At 40.4% G+C, this 17022-nt stretch overlaps 1 protein-coding gene across 1 annotated transcript in view; it reads left to right on the forward strand.

The window, feature by feature from the left end:
* The first annotated feature begins 2068 nt into the window (after window positions 1-2068).
* The window catches only part of cntn3b (contactin 3b), a 118138-nt gene continuing 103184 nt past the window's right edge, over window positions 2069-17022 (forward strand). The window contains exons 1-2 of the mRNA XM_015959946.3: window positions 2069-2583; window positions 13339-13473. Coding sequence (XP_015815432.1) covers window positions 13419-13473 — 55 coding nt within the window. The 5' untranslated portion in view covers window positions 2069-2583; window positions 13339-13418. The remainder of the gene's footprint in view (window positions 2584-13338; window positions 13474-17022) is intronic.

The raw sequence follows: 17022 nt of genomic DNA on the forward strand, positions 1-17022 counted from the left end.
AAAGTGGGTTTTTCATGTTATGTCTCCTTTAAGTGTTGCTATTTGTCTTAAACGTTCACAATGAGGATATATTAATCCTTTTTGCAATATTTGCGATTGAAAGATGGTTTGTGCCACAAACTTTGTGGTAAGAACTGGCTTTCTTTATGTTACAGCCATTATACTAAAAAAATAAATAACAATGTAAAATGGCACCCTGTATTGAATGTAAACGTTGTATAAATGGAAATAAACAATTCTCCAGCGATTTAATTTTTTCCCCTTCCTTTCTTTAGTCCACTTGACATGGAGCCACAGTTAACTAGTTTGGGGCACATTTTTACTTGAAAAAAAGTATTTAAAATGATCAAGCTTTGGCTTTACAATGACACTGTGTAGGTTGCTATCTATACATTACGTTGCTCTATTTAAAAGTAACAAGATAAAAGCACTTCAGCACATAAAATTAAGATTGTCACTTGCCAAATAGACTACACCCTCCCGTTTACCTATAAGAAATGCCTCAAAATATCTTTAAATTCTTTATTGATGATTTAATTGTAGACAACTAAAATGGCATTTTACTTGCCAAAAAGTGATTGAATCGCTAAGATTTTCATGGAGGCTAAAATTGACCAAATAAGGGTTTTATGTATTATCTGTTGATGTTACTGTACTCATACTGCCTATTGTGTCATCAAAAACACCCCAAAAATGGCAAAAAAAAAAAAAAAAAAAAAAAAAAGAAGATAATTTCCCTCGCCAAAAATTGATTACAGTGTCCTGGTCACCTGTAAAGGGTTACATTTACCTAAATATTACTTTATTTATTATCTCTTGATTTTATTAGTGCCATCACAGGATGCTGGGTGTCTTCCACATTCATAAACACAGAGTCCTGGTCACCCATAAAGGCTTAAATTGGCATAAATATTACTTCATTTATTATGATGCTGGGTGTGTTCCACAATCATATTCGAATAAACGTGAAAATATTCTGTCCGAATATCTGTTTCTTGTTATAAATATAACAGCTAGAAGGATTTACAGTTAAAATAGGAGAAACACGTGACTCCCCAGCAAGGGTCGTAACACCACTTGCCTCATGCACATAAGTGAACAAAACAAAGCAGCATGGAGACACTCCGTCTCCAACCACCTCTCAGGCAGCAGCCTGCACTCCCAAGTTCTACACGTCACCAGAACATAAACAACCGCAACACAATAAAAGCAGTGTTATACAAAATGGAAGGCCTGTAGTGTTTATTCTCTTACAGAAACAACTTATCAATTTTTTGGAGGAATTTATTTGAGAATTTTTTGGTTTTTATTAATTGTGCAATAGAAAAATAATCGCTAAATTAATCATCTAAATAGTCATTAGAATAGTCAACTATTCGATAAAATAATCGTCAGAATAATCATTTTAAAAATAATCAGTTACCCCCAACCCTACTTTTTAGAATACCAGGATAGGAAGGATGGTGTAGGTTTACGTTTATTAGATTGATACATAAACACTACCAATAAGAAAGTGTACGTTGGTGTGTGTCAGAAACAGCATAAGGCTTAATGTCTTTTCCAAAAAAAACAGGTGATGGGCCGGTCTCCAGTCAAAATGCCCGGGCTGAATTTTTGTCCCAGTCCAGCCCTGGTTTCCACTGATATATTTATTTATTTTATATAATGCTGTATAAATGGTTTCTGATGATTGCATCACTTAAACAATGGAAACGAACTGAGATTGCACGAAAGCATGTCCCTGTTCTTTCTGTGGTTTTGGACAAACGCATTAATGCGCTCTTATTTCACACTAAATAAACGCGTATTTGGGTTAAATGGATCTCGTCATATGTATAACACCCTCCTTTAGTTTGGATGAATGTGATGGATGTAGGCTATCTGCTATTTTTATGATAAACCAGTGGTCAGACTAAAACCGCTAAATCATTGTGTGTGGATTTGAGTCCTTACAATGAACGTTTTTTTTTTCCCACAACAATCCTGAAAATGTCTTCTGTTTCTCGCTCGGAGTGGGTTTAAACATCCCGGGATGAGAAGAGTACTCACTCCGGCAGCGGAAAGGCAGGTGCTCGTGGGCTGGTGGCGCATTATACTGAGCGGGCGATGTTTTACTTTTTTTTTTTTTTTGGTCCACGCGTCACTAGTGGGCGCTTTTTCCATCCATGCGCACACAGAACGAGGAGCAGAGCCCGGGGATGCGCGCAGGATCCGCTCAGTGGCACCGCTGTCCTCTCCGCTTCCAGGCAGCATCTCGTGGACTGAACGTAATAGGACGAGGAGCTCGAGGAACACCACCCCCTCCTCCTCCTCTCCTCTCCTCCTCCTCTCCTCCGGGTTTCGTCGCCCCTCTGCCTGCAGATCCACGTCGGACCGTTGGATTAACCGCGCCAGAAAGGTTACTATCAGTCCCGTCCTTAAACACCGAGGGAGGAAGAAGCAGAGCGCCGCTGGAGCTGCTTTTCTTCAGCTTCAAAAGACGACAAGAGTTAAAAAGAGAAAGGAAAAACAATGAGCCGACGAATCTAACGGATACTAATAAAGCAGTTTAATGAAGAAGAAAAAAGCCGCACCATAGGACCAGTAAGTGCTCACTCAGGAGTCGTCTGCATGTTTTTTTTTTAATTAATGAGTTCATTTCTTTGCAACTTAATGCAACACAGAGTGAATTAAAACTACATTCCTAATCCGTGGAATGCTTTTATGGAAATGAGTGGAGGATGTGATCACACATGCATGCCGCGCTGATTCGGTTTGGATGGTCCTTCTGGGATTTTCACTGCTCAGGCTCATTTCCTTCATCTAGGACAAAGTCCATTTGGTGCTGCTCTGCTCAGCCACACCGAGCATCAGCATCAGGACCAGAAGCTCTCTGAAAACTTGCTTCATGTGGAAAAGAATGTGTAATTCTTCAACAATTCCCTGTCTCTGCAAAGTCTCTGGAATGATAACAGAAGTAAGGGGGGACAAAGTAATTAAAGAGATTACAGCTCAACTCTTGTTTTACGCTGAAAAACCAAACATTTCCCGCCCAGACAGACGGAACAGTGAAAGGAAAACGCAGCATCTTCAAAGTATCCTCCTATGGGGACTGCAGCCGCTCTCCCCTCGTTTCATGTTTATTTATAGATCCTTTTTGCACATATTTTGAAAAAAACAAGCCAAATGAGAGGTGAGCCGGTTTTGAAGCCAGACAGCGAGTAATTCTCTAACGCAGCACATATCCAATGTGAGGGACGAGTTTGTGCCGTGGCACCATTTGCTTTCAAAAGCCCTTTTGATTGAACCAGAGAGGCAATTACATTTTACAGACACTGTTTCTTCTTCTTCCCTCAAAAGCTATGAATTGAATGGGATAAGAGGAGTGGGAGCATTAAAAAAAAGTCTCCTGCTGCTTATTTTTGACCTCCAGTCATGTGTTTCGCTGAAACTGGGATGGATGTGAGGGTCGGGGGAAGTGCCTGCCGGATGATAAGGTCTGGAGATGGATCACTGCCCCCCCTCGCTTTTAGGTGCACTTACTCCTGCCCTTGTGTTTGGCATCAGCTGAGGGATGTGGTCGTGTTTAACGCTAAAACGAATCTGTTGGGGTGGGGTGGGGGGGGGGCAATGTCCTGCTGTTTTTCAAGAAATCTGTGAAGTCTTGCGAGGAAACACGCAGCTGGATGTCTGTGCAGAGGATCTTATCCAGATGTCAGAAGCTAGTGATCAGATTCAACAAAAAAACATTAAAAAACTGTCAGTTTTCTGTTTGCTTTTCTGAGAAAAGCTCCACCATCACTGCGTTCCAACCAGACCTCTAACAGAGACATCTTCTTGTGTCAGTCACACAAGTAAAGTGCTTTTATTTATTTTAAAGCTGGGGATAGAAAAGGAAACATCCCTGGAAAGAAAACGCTAATACATCCCATTAACAGCCACTGAGAGTGGGTTTGAGAGGTGGCGATAACATGGAATGGCTTTTTATTTGAAACCTTATGTCATAGGATACATTACTAACCCACATAAGAGCCAGTTTAGAGTTATGGTCCAATCAATATCCAACAATTACCCCATCTTTGTTGGTTTTCAGCGAGTAGTCCAATCCATGAAACCTTATAGGAGATTTGTTCAAAACCTCTAATACAACCCACTGAGACGTCCTCTGAACTACTTTAACCACAGGCGGCAGAAAGGATTAACATAGCAGAGCCAAACCACCTATAGGACTTACGTATATATATATATATATATATATATATATATATATATATATATATATATTATAAAGCAGGATGTGTCCTCAAACAGAAACATGTGAGGCTGCTTAATTATGAAAAAGAAACACATAATTATTATTATTTTAGTCAGTTTTACTATCATTGAGTTTGATATCTTTAGCTTTGCATGATCAGAAAGCCTTTGCACCTAACTTGTGTTTCCAGAGTTCATATTTTAAGACGGACATGTGATGTGACTGGTTTGAGCCAGTGGGTGGCAGAATTGAGATGTTTAAAGGGCGAGAGTCATACTAGAATAAATGTGATTTGTCATATCAAGAATAACATTTTTGTAGAAATATTAAAAAACAACTAACCAGACTGCTTAATCAGTCACACATAGAAAGCACGGACAAGCAGGGCAGCTAAAAAAGTAAAATAAGCTTTTATGGTTTATGTTTCAAAATAAACTCTCTGAAAAATACTGTTGGATGTTGAATCAAAGACCATGTGGGGTTATAAATAAAAATAATGGAGATGTATCAAATGCTGCTGGTGTGTTTTGCCCTCATTCTGCCACCTCTACCTGCATTTATAAAATTCTACCAGATGAATGTGAGTTTAGCCTTCAAAATATGGGCCTATATACTGTCATTGCTAGGCAAACCCAAACAACATCATGCAAATTGGAAAGTGACAAAAATGTTTATAATAAAAACGTTTGGGAGGTACAATTAAAAATATATAATTAATTACTTGCATGCTCCAGTGGAAGACGTTCTTTCTCGTAGCCGCTTCTTTAGTTGGGCTTGAGGGTGTCACCAACATCTTCATGTCTGAGTTATAAAATGTCATCACATCATGAAATTTCACTTCAATATGGCAGTTAGACTCTGTGATCAGGGCCAGAAATAGATGGTGATCATTGCCAAAACAGAATTTTTCTTACAGCATCAAAAGTGTTATGAAGACATTACACTTTAAGCAATAAAACTACTTTATGGTTAGAAATCAAATTTACATGAATAAAATACTCACCTGTCTCGGTACCCACAACTAAAACATAACGTTTAGCTGAGAAAAGTTTATGTTTATTTATTTAGCAGACGCTTTTATCCAAAGCGACTTACAATTTATAACCTATAGGGCATGTTGTGATCTGTGGGGGAAACCGGAGTACCCGGAGGAAACCCACGCATGCATGGGGAGAACACGCAACTCCACGCAGAAAGGCCGCAGCCGAGTTTCGAACCTGCAACCTTCATGCTGCGAGGCAACAATGCTAACCACTGCGCCACCATGCAGCCCAAAAAGGAAAAGTACTAAAAAGTAGTTATTAAATGATTGTTATGTGAAGTGGTCACAAATAAAGAAGCATTATTATGATTGTATTGATAAGTAATATGTGTTTGATACATGAAATTCTTGATAATTTTATGTTTCTTTCACATAAAAATTGATTCTTTTAGGTAGCGGTTATTTTATCATTTAAATTGTGATCTCATTGTGTAGATTTTAAATTTGCTGCAAGTCTGCTGGATTTAAAAGATGTTCAAGTTGTTGTAAATATGTTTGCAGAAACCGTTTTTTTAAATAAGAATAATGAGTCTTCAAGACCACAATTTGCTAATTTGCCTCTATAGCTGGATGCTGAGTCACTGACGTAGCTGTGGTTGTAATCTGTTCCCAGTGACCGGTGGGTGTGCTTGCTCCTCCAACAGAAAGATCTCAGATGTGCTTAAGCACCTGGATGAGGCTCAGTCAGTTAAGGTTGGAAAAATCCTCCTTTGATGGTAAAGTCCACCCCTTTACGTTTCTTTCACCTGCAGTGAATCTTATGGCCACTAGAGGTCACATAGTGTTGAAACTAGTCCTTCAGGGGTTTTAAGCTCAGGTCCTCGAGGGCCAAAGCGCTGTTTTCCTGTTCCAGCATTCATGATTCAGTAAGTGAATTTCCTCTTCAGTCTGTCCTCAGGTTTGGCAGAAGCCTGCTAATCACCAGCTGATTCACATCAGATGCTTTAGAGCAGAAAACTTTAAAAAACATGCAGGACCGTTGTTCTGAAGGACTGGAGTCTGACACACGTGTGCATAGATTGTACCGCTGGGAATGAACAACCCCACACTTTCTCCTCTAGGTCTGGCATTTCGCTTCGGGCCAGTTTGAGACACACTAACCATAATGGATCATTTATTTGCTGATCGCCTGACTCATGAGAGTGGCGTCAGTTAACGGTGAATTCCTTATTTACAGAGCAGATGTGTATTCAGATGGGTTTGGCGGCGCGTTGCCTCTCAGGGTTTCCTTCACACTGATTGGATGGAGATGGCCTCAGATAAAAGCAATAACAACATGGGGATGGATGCATCATATGCTGCAGTGAATTCATCCTGTCACTGGTGCTTAGTGTTGTGGGGATGAGTTTATTTTTTCTTGCATAATCTGAAACGTGTGTATCTCTGTTGGTTTGTGTTGTGTATGTGATCTGAATGCAGACCTGCAGCGGGTGCGCCTCTTTGATAAAAAGTCTCCCTTCCTCCCTACTTTATTAGATTCTTTTGCAATTATGTTGCCCTCGGGGGGGAAATGGATGCCTTTAACCACCTCTCCTATCAATTATGCACCAAACAACAGCCCCACTAACCAAGAAGTCATCTCATTTAGTCTGGAAGGCGTTTAGCCAATGACTTCCATTAGGTTTAGCTTCTGTGGAGGTGAAAGTGTAACGCCTCATTACATTTGGCAGAGCAATCTTTTGCTCATCATTTCAGCTGAGAAAGCTGACGGGCGAGGGGGGAAAAAATGCCACCGCATCTTCACTGCTACAAATCCCAGAGGGCAGGAGTCATTTTCCTAGACTTCTGTGTCCAACGTATGGTGTTCTTTTTCATCTTGGATTTGCAAGAGCTTTGTGTGTGTGTTTGCAGCTCTGAAAGGTTTGACACCGGTGCAGATTTTTGAAGGTTAGAAATGTCACAATTTCAGTTAAGAGTAAAAGAAAGGATCTCTTTGTGCAGTTAAGGTCATAACTGAGAGAAAAGTGGTCCTTTTTGAAAATAAAATCTGTTTGTACGCTTAGAAAATTGCATTTAATTTTCATCTTAGCCGAATATAATAAATACACAAAATGTTCGGTGTTTAGATTCAGTAGAATAAAGCTGAGCTCAGGGACTAGCATCTTTTATGTCAGCATAGACGCTGTGCCGTGAACTGTGTAACATTCAAGGACAAGAACTTTTCTTTCATGATCATAAAAGTCGTGGAAGTGAAGGGTCAGGGCAACGAGGTTGGACCATCCAGAAAACGGATGGTAGTTAATGCGACAGTCACACTAAAAAAAAAACAATATTTCTTTCTTCTTTGCTGCTCGCTCCTGTAGAATCTCAGACCTTGTAATCCAACGCGATGGGTTTTTAGAGTGGCAAAATGCCCACTAAATTTTGAAAGACACCAGGAAATCCACTCTGAATTTGGCTGCTCGTGCAATTATAGAAGATGAGGAACAATCACTGGCACCAGGACAAGCCAACGCTAGCAGTTAAGTCATGATCCAGCATAGTGGACAGTTTCTGTTTCCGCCTTTCACATCACAACCAGAACCATAGACGTGCATTTACTGGTGACGCGAGTATGCAGGTCTTAGTCAAGAATTCCAAAGATAGCCCCGGGTTAATCCACACAACAGGGTTGTGTTGTACGGATAAGGGGCTGTGTTGAGAAATCTTAATCCTGAGAGGCGTATCATTTTCCAGTTGCTGTGATGTAGGTCAGAGCTCAGGCAAAGTCCCTCCTGTTCCTCTGAACTGCACTGTTACAACCCTCCGTCCTGCAAGAAATAACTTTAACTGTCCGTCTATGCGTCTTGTTCTTTGTCTTAGAAAAACTCTGGAGGGATTTTAAAGAGAATTATGCACTGGATGCCCATCTACAACTGATTAGTGTTTGGATTAACCAAATTGAAGACGATTACCTAAACAAACTGACATAAAAAATGTAAAAATGGCTGTATTGCAGTCAGTTTTGGGGCTGTTGTGCTGAAATGAGCTGAGAGTCATCCCTGTGACATGCTCTGAGTGCAAACCAATGATGCAAAATTGTTGTTTATCACCCTGCACCTGGAGGTGCATCATCCTGCAAGCCTTTCCGCTCCAAAACACCTGCTTTGAATAAAGGGGGTCATTTCCAGACCTTTGCACAAATCAAACTATTTGCAATTAAATATCTGATATTTCATTAGGTAGAAACTGAGAATCTGACTAAAATATCACAGACTGCAATGCTTTGCAATGTTGTGTGAAAGTGTGTGCAATGTTCTTTCACAGTCATGACTCCATCGTTCTTCACTGAAGATGATCTTTAATTAATACTCAGTCGCTATGAGCTTCAGAAAATGCTGGTCCTCTATCAGCAATACTCAATTTTACTGCGTCATTCAAAACTAAAAACAACAGGAATATATGAGAGTAACCATAGACCCCCCCCTCCCCCCCAAAAAAGTCCGTTTTTGTTTTTGTCAGGAAATAAATGGTGAGCATTCCATTTTACGACGTTGCATCCTGTCATTCCCCCTTGGTTCAAAAAGATCAAGGGTGAAAGATTTTTACAAGAGTGCTCATAAATGATGCAGCAGAGAAATCCCGACTCTGTGTTTGCCATTCTGCATGAGTCACACTGACTAGGTCGTTAACTTCCTAAAGTGTGACTTTTACATAATAGAGTAGTGTTTTAACTCATTTTATATGGCTCTGAATAAAAGATCTCACTAATTAGAAGCAGCATTTTCTTTCATTGCAGTTTTTCGGACGCTTCTCCCCACGTTTACGTCATCTGTTTTCTGTTCAAGGGTAAGCACGACTTTGCTGGTTCAACAAGCAGCAAATGAAATCCCCACATTGAATCAGAGCAAAGCTATAATCCACACACATCAATGTTTTATGTTGCTAAATGTAGAATCTAATTAATTAAACACATTTCTAAGGTTTCTTCTCTGTTAAGAATAAATACTAACTCAGATTATGTCACAGATTATTTCAAGTCTCCAGAGCAGGCCAATCTCCTCCGCTTTGCTTTAATAAAAAACAGCCCAGACGCTACTGAAAGAGAGCCTGAAGTGGGTCAGTGTTGGAGTATAGCGTGCTTTTGTTAGTGACAACATTCTCCAAGATAAACTGGGTATACCCTACAGTCAGTTCTCTAACATGATGTGATTAAGCACTCTTTAGCTACTCTTGAATGATATGTATTTTTGTTGTGTGAAATATGGTTTTCTTTTTCTGTTGGGTTTTGTGTCCTTGCTATTTCAAATTGTTGAAAAACAAGTTCTGTTGTGAACTTACTTCATGTTAACATAAAAAACACTTACTTTGTGCAGATTAAACCACATCACCAATAGAGCCATCAAGGATATTCTTTCTTTGTAGTTCTAGTTTGATTTTTTACTTCTCCTCATGAAACACAGATCCCATGGTCAGAAAATAGCGATAACATGTGTTGATAACTGTTGACAAAAAAGTACTTACCTCCGACAAGATCGATGAGCTAACCACTAGTCTTAGAGCAGCCTGCCATCCAAAGAAAATCCACGGTAGTTTTGGTCAACCTGTGGTCTAGATCACCGATGCAGAAGTGCTGGTGGTATTTGCCCTCATGAACACAGAACTCCATGTCAGCAATCCAGTGTTAGAAATGACTATGGTGTAAGAGCTTATAAAGCCACGTAACATTATACTTTATACATTTCTAAGATTTTAGTTGTTTTAATTGAGGATGTAAGAAAATGTCGATGTGGCAATATACCGTGATATATTTTCTAGGGTTGAGCGAGTACACCACTATCTGTATCTGTATCTGTACTCGGAATGGGCGTGGCATAACCTGGAAGTGGGTGTGGTTTACATCAATATTTTATTTTAAGTCTGAAATTGATATGGATTGATCAGAAGTTGATATGGGTGTGGTTTATTTGAAAACTATTTACAGAGCAGCCTCAGAATAGAGATTAAATATTTTTGATCACAATAGTAAAGGAACTATTACAGAACAAGTGTTTCAATAAAATCAGAACATTAATATTTAAGTGCATGGATTAATACATCTGATCTCATGCAGTAGGAACTAGGAAATATGAAATGCTAGAACCAGACACAACTTTATATATATTTTTTAATTTTAATTTGATTAAACAGATTTTTTTCTTAACGTTCTTGGCATTTTCCCACACAAAGTTAAACAAAACAATGTTGATTGAGGTGTGTGTGTGTGAGAGAGAGATAGCGATAGAGAGGGAGAGAGGGAGACAGAGGGAGTTAAAAAATAAAAAAAAACGACCGGAGCGGAGGTAGAGACACAGCACGTCAGCTCTGTCTTGTCAAATGCACCATGTAAGTTACGAGAAAAGTAACTTTAAATATTCAATCGAAAAAGAGGCAAGCTGAAGAAAACCTAGGGAAAACTGAAGAAACGTGAGCAACAGCAAAGCAATCACAGCGAGATCTGTTACTGTCTGTGTGTGTGCGTGGATGAGCCGGACGGACTGCGCTCCTGGCCGGCTAGAAAGTTTTGTGTGTAGGGAGGGGCGGGCGCTCTATGTGACTGGCCAATCACAGAGCGTGAAGACAATCAGTTACCCAATGAGGATCTTCCTTCAGCATGATTACAGATATTTACGAGTTTTACTCGTTTCATGCTCGTATTCGTCAAAAATGCTTTCTCCGTACCGGATACTCATCTGAAACGAGTATCCGGCTCATCCCTAATATTTTCCTCAGATAATATATCAATACTCAAAAGCCATGTATGGAATTCATGGAAGAATTTACATGCAAACATTTGTGTACTTTCTTTTCTTTTGGTGCAATTCAAATGTTGACCGCTAGTTGGCAGCAGTGTGCAATGGGTGGACTGTTTATTGAATTTTCCTACCATAAATTCAGTCTAATAAATTGCTAATATCGTCTGGCTGAATGTATCGCAACATATCCTGATATATCGTATTGTCTCCCCTGTATCGTGATATGTATCGTATTGCCAGAATTTCACCAATACACATCCCTAGATTTAGGATAGCTTTGATACGTTTTGGTCTTCTTACCAGACGTTAGATGTTCACTCTTGTGGAGTCAAAGCACACTTAAAAGGAGAGCCGATAAACACTAATAATTGGTAATTTGCGCAAACAAAAGATGACCATGAAAGATGCACGCCCCATTGGTGTTGCAGAGGAGCTGGCTGCAGAATGAATAGCAGACTTCTGTCTGGAGCCTGTTATTAACAGAGACAACAAACTTTTCTGGTGAAAAATAAGCTGCCAGCCTTCCCCAGATGTCGCAACTAGCCCCAACGTAACCGGGTGTCTGTCACAGGCTCATTGAAGCGAGGAAAGGTAAACATGCTTGTTTTCAGGAGAAAAACTTTCTATAAGCTGTGTTTTCTTTTTTAAGTTTTTGATATTATGTGTTGACCTGCGATGGACTGGCTCTCTGTCCAGGGTGTACCCCGCCTGATTGCCCATTGACCGCTGGAGATAGGCACCAGTTTTTAGCCCGATAATACAGTTAAATGGACTTGCATCAAAGGCAGAATGCAGAAATCTTACAACAGGAATAATCGTTGGTTTATGTGAAGTTTGTTCAGCTCTTCATTTCACATTGCACATCTGGGAGAAAGGAATTCCTGCTGTTCCTGACCCACTGAAGTTACAAGAACATTTAGCTGCTCCTAATAAAATGTACACTCATAAATTACCATAAAAGGCCATGTAAACAACTCTGTAAAGTGATGGCGGTAAAAAGATTTGTGAAAAAACAAAAAGGGATTGAGCCTCTGAAAGTTTTGATAGGATTTGATTTAAGATGGCAGCTTGATATTTTTATTCTGTTTGTCTGCTAGTTTTCCATCCATACATCCATCCATTTTCATCCAATTATCCAGAGTCGGGTTGGGGGGGGGGGGGGGGGGGGGGGATAGTAGCCTAATCAGGGAGGTCCAGACTCCCCTCCCCCTAGTCACTTGGGCCAGCTCCTCCAGGGGAATCCTAAGACATTCCTTGGCCAGCCATGGGACATTGTCTGGTAACTGGTGTCAGTGACTTTACAGCAATCCTCATTGTTCTGAAGTTTTGTCACTCTGACTTGCCTGGAAAACATCAATGTGGAGGAGCAGCGGACCTACTCCAAGCCCCTCCCGGATGACCGAGCTTCACAGCCTATCTGTAAGGGTGAGCCCAGGCACCCTGCGGAGAAAACTCATTTCAGCTTCTTGCATCTGCGATCTCGTTCTTTCAGTGACTATCCAAAGCTTTTGACCATAGGTGAGGGTAGGAACGTAGATCAACCAGTACATGAAGAGCTTTGCCTTCCGGCTCAGCTCTCTCTTTACCACGACAGGCCAGTACAACGCCCGCATCACTGCAGATGAAGCACCAATCCACCTACTGATCTCATGCTCCTTCTTTCACTTCCTCGGGAACCAGAGCCTGAGATACTTAAACTCCTTGGTGCAGGACCTCATCCCTGACCTGGAGACGGCATTCTAGCCTTTTCCGACTCAAGACCATGGTCTCAAAAATTTTTGTTAGGTGATTTTTTTCTTCAAATTCTACTGGTAAATGAGTTGTTAAATTTATTCTGTCTTTGTTTTGACCTTGATGTTTTTATTCTAAAGTCAAACCACTGTCTATCTGGCATGCCATTGAACTCATCGTTAAAGCAGAATGATGCCTTTTGTGGAGTGCTGGTACACAGCTTGTCAGTTCCTATTAATAGTTGAATTGGAACAGAGAAGTCACTCTTTCATTTTCTCTGAAGGACTAAGCCTGTTAGACGTGAGAAACACGCAGAGCTAAAGAAAACGTGTCCACTTAGCAGCTGTTTCTTCTTCTGCACTACCTGAAATTCGCTGGCTGGCTCGTATCGTGTTTTTATCTCCATGCTCCTTGCTGCTTTTCCTCACATCGCCTCTCACTTCCTGGAGTTTCACTCCGTGTAACTCACAAATCACATGAAGTAATTATGTAACTTAGTTGCGCTGTAATCATGTTGTTTCTTGAGTTGTTGTTTTTTTGGCTGATATTTTGAATGCTTGTTGTATTTGAATCAAAATGTCACATTTTAATCACACCCATAATTACTTTCTCTTCAGATTAAATTCTTCTATTCAAGGGAGAACATTCCATTCAGAAGCAATTGGATGAGAGTCTCATTAGCCCTCGGCAACTAAAGATGATGTTACCATGGAAACAAATTGTTCTGCTATCAATCACCGGATGCCTTGCAGGTAAGACATCTTAGTGCATATTGTATCTCAGTCTCACTACACTGCAACTTAATGTCATGGTTGATGTCACCAGAGCATTTCCTCTAAAAATGTGCTGTCTGGAGTAGATTCATTTCAATTATTTCTTTATTTCTCCAGTTGCTCTGATGAAACATGTCTCGTTTTCAGCTAGGAGTATTTCTGTAGAGTATGCTTTAAAGACGATGTGACAGAATCAGAACATTTGTTAACAAAGTGAGAATGCCTTTAGACCATAAAGGTTATAAAAATACGCCTGGGCAGCATTCTGGCGTGATGCCCTTCACCATTCCTCAGTGTTCTGCCGCACATTTCCAGAGCGCTGTCCGAGACAACTGGGACTTCAATCCTGTTCCTGTTTATGGCCTGTCCAGATCATTATCAGGATCCATGCAATGAATCCAGCTTCACATTTTAGTACAATCTACTTTCCACCGCGCCTCATTCTGCCCTTGCGCAGCCACCTGGGATTCAAGCAGGAGAGGCACAGACACTCCACCAGAATGTCAGCCCTTGTTCAGATGACATTGTAGCTCCCAGTGAATGTTATTCAAATTGGCTCATGGGTAATTCACACACTGCGCCCAAGGGAGAGGGATCCAAGCAGCCTCACCTTCCTAGCGGAGAAGTGTTTTTAGCTTGGCCTTGGTCTCTGCTGTGGTGCTAGTTTGTATTCAGTGTTTTTGTGGTGAAATGGTGGCAACTGGAATGTCCCTGTAGCTAAACACAGTCATTATGAGCATCTGAAGTGACATTGTCTTGTGGGGCAGCTTGACAAAATAAACTGACACCACAGAGGTTATCTTATGTGGAAAGTTAGTGAAGTTCCCAGTTTGGAGAGACAGGTAAACTCGACTGTAGGAGGGAATGGGATATTTATTCATAACAAGGGTGTCAAACTTGATTTCACATTACAAACTATAAAGGAGAAAAAGACATGTAGTTTTGAAAAGATGTTTTAAAGGAAAAATGCTATCCAAGCCAACAAGGCCCCATGTGAAAAACTAAATCACCCGCAGACTTAATTAATGGCTGTAACTCATTTTAATTGGGCCATATTAGAGGGTCAAGTACAATCAGCATGTTGGAGGTCAAAGGTCAAATGATCTGCCAAAGAGCAGATTTCATGTTTCCATCACTTACAGTGGGTCCAGGTCCTGAAGCAGCTAAGCAGTCACAGACCATCACACTACCACCACCACTTCTGATTTATCTGTCGACAGAATAGTTTTATAAAAAAATTGGGAATTTTAAACATGTATTAAAACAGATCTTTTTGTTGCTCTTGGTGCACAGAAGTTTTGACCTTGCAAAATAAGCCTTTTTTCTTTTCTATCAATGTGGTTCCTCCAACTACCCACCAGTTATCTCAGTTTTATCATAAATTTCTGTATGAGGAAATTGCTAGAAAATAAAAAATGTACAATTCTCTGTAACTTTACTTTAGATTGAAGCTTTGAATTGCTAAAAGCACAGACATCACAATGCAAAAGAGAGAGAATACCATTAAAATGCAAAATAGACATGGTTTGTTGGAAAATTATATCTAGAAAAGGGCAGCCCTGAGGAAGAACTGTTATGGTTTGGAAAGTTTTGTCCAAGAAAAGTGAAAAAATCTGGAGCAATGGGTTCTAGACAAACCAGAACAACAGTGATAGTAGGAAATCATGTTTACAGCACCATAATTAATTTAAACTGGACCTATATCAGCACAAAGAGCTCATCTGAGCTGTCAGCACGGTGGTGGAAGGGTGTTGGTTTTGCAGCCACTGGGTTCAAGCACTCAACTGAATTATCATGGATACCAAAACATCTTAGAGTCAGCTGTTAGACACAACTAGTATTGTTGCAAATACTGGACAATGCAACAGAAATATGATTCACAACACAACATCAGCAAATTTATATCAACGAACGCAATCACTGTTGTAAACGAGTGTGGCAACAGTCATTTGATATATTTAGTTCTTTTATCCAAACATGTACGTTTTTGTTAATCTTTTATTTTGCTGTTGCTCATCTGAGGTTCTCTTCATCTGATTTTGTGTTTCATGTCAAAATTAACACAATTCTACAATTTCTTGATGAATTAATTCTGAAATTTCAAAGCATCTTTTTATTTGCTGTTATACATTTTATTTAGACTCTACTTTTTCCGGGTTAATCAAGACCTGTGAGGAGCTGTGACTCGTTGTCCGTTCTCACCCCTCAACCTGGTTTGATTTGTTGACACGTTCCCACCAGCTTGAACCACATGTAGAACTGCTAGCCACATGCTGCAATCTGTTAGCAGTAGGATATTAATCAGACCCACTCTGGCCTTCTGGTGACTTGCTTTGATTTAGTACCAGATTGTGTTCCACATCTTTTCATTTTAGGCTGCTGGCAAATGACTGCATCCGTATGGCCCCTGTTAGCTTGTTTGTGTGTAGAATAACATAGATTTTCTTTAAATAGATCCCTCCTCTTTATATATCCACTCTGTCACTTGCAAGGATCTGTTAATTACTGGAAAAGTGTGTGAAAACTGGCTGTGTGTGTTAGGAGTTGACTCTTGGTGAGAGCTCAGCTTTAGTCGTCAGTTGCTGTTATCACTACATTGTCTCAGACAGGTAATTAACATAAACACCTCTGTTACGTTGTCAGTTAGTCAGCCAGCTGCGTGGGACTCATTAAAATCTTTAAGTAAACTAAATGTTTAGATTGTAATTAAAGCAGTGAGCAGTGTCTTTCTATAGTTGTATTTATTTCTGCTGATAAGGGACTTTCAGACGAGGAAGATGTATCAAATCTTGACTATTTTGAAGTGGACAATGCAGCCAACGCTTGAAATTCCTACATAATTGTAGTGATACGCTAATCTAAGACAGACTGTGTTTATTTTCATGTATAACAAGTGTTACGAGAACTGCTCCTAGTGTCTCATTTAAGACGCCATGTTACTACCAGTTGTAACCATTACCATTGCCATGGCAACTATGCATGACCCATTAGGCCCCTATGGTAACTACCAGTGGATTATTAGGTCACCATGGAAACCATACACCACTCTCTCTAACAAATGCAATAATAGGAAGGCAAGAACACAAACCAAAAAGTAAGCCTCAGACAAACAGTTCCTGGATGAACAGTACAAGTCAGTTTGAAGGACTTCTTGATTTGTAACAGAAGAACACAGATAAGGTTTCTCTTTACCTTGCTGACGTTTTCGTTTGCGGCTGCAAACATCTTCAGAGCTGACGCTGATGGTGGCGTCACTTCCTACTCCGTTTATCCGCGGGCAGCAGAGGGCGACAACATCCTCTGCTGCCTGCTCTCCCATGTAGTCCCATGCGCGATCCAATGTGTAAACCCCATCGTCTCTGTTCATGGTCCCACATCCACGTCTCCTTATCTCTGTAGCTTCCTTCATCCATGCGGGCAGCAGAGGATGTTGTCGCCCTCTGCTGCCCACAGATAAACGGAGTAGGAAGTGACGCCACCAGCAGCGTCAGCTCTGAAGATGTTTGCAGCCGCAAACGAAACCGTCAG

This window comes from Nothobranchius furzeri, chromosome 3 (genome assembly GCF_043380555.1).
Source record: "Nothobranchius furzeri strain GRZ-AD chromosome 3, NfurGRZ-RIMD1, whole genome shotgun sequence".
NCBI classification, from domain to species: Eukaryota; Metazoa; Chordata; class Actinopteri; order Cyprinodontiformes; family Nothobranchiidae; genus Nothobranchius; species Nothobranchius furzeri.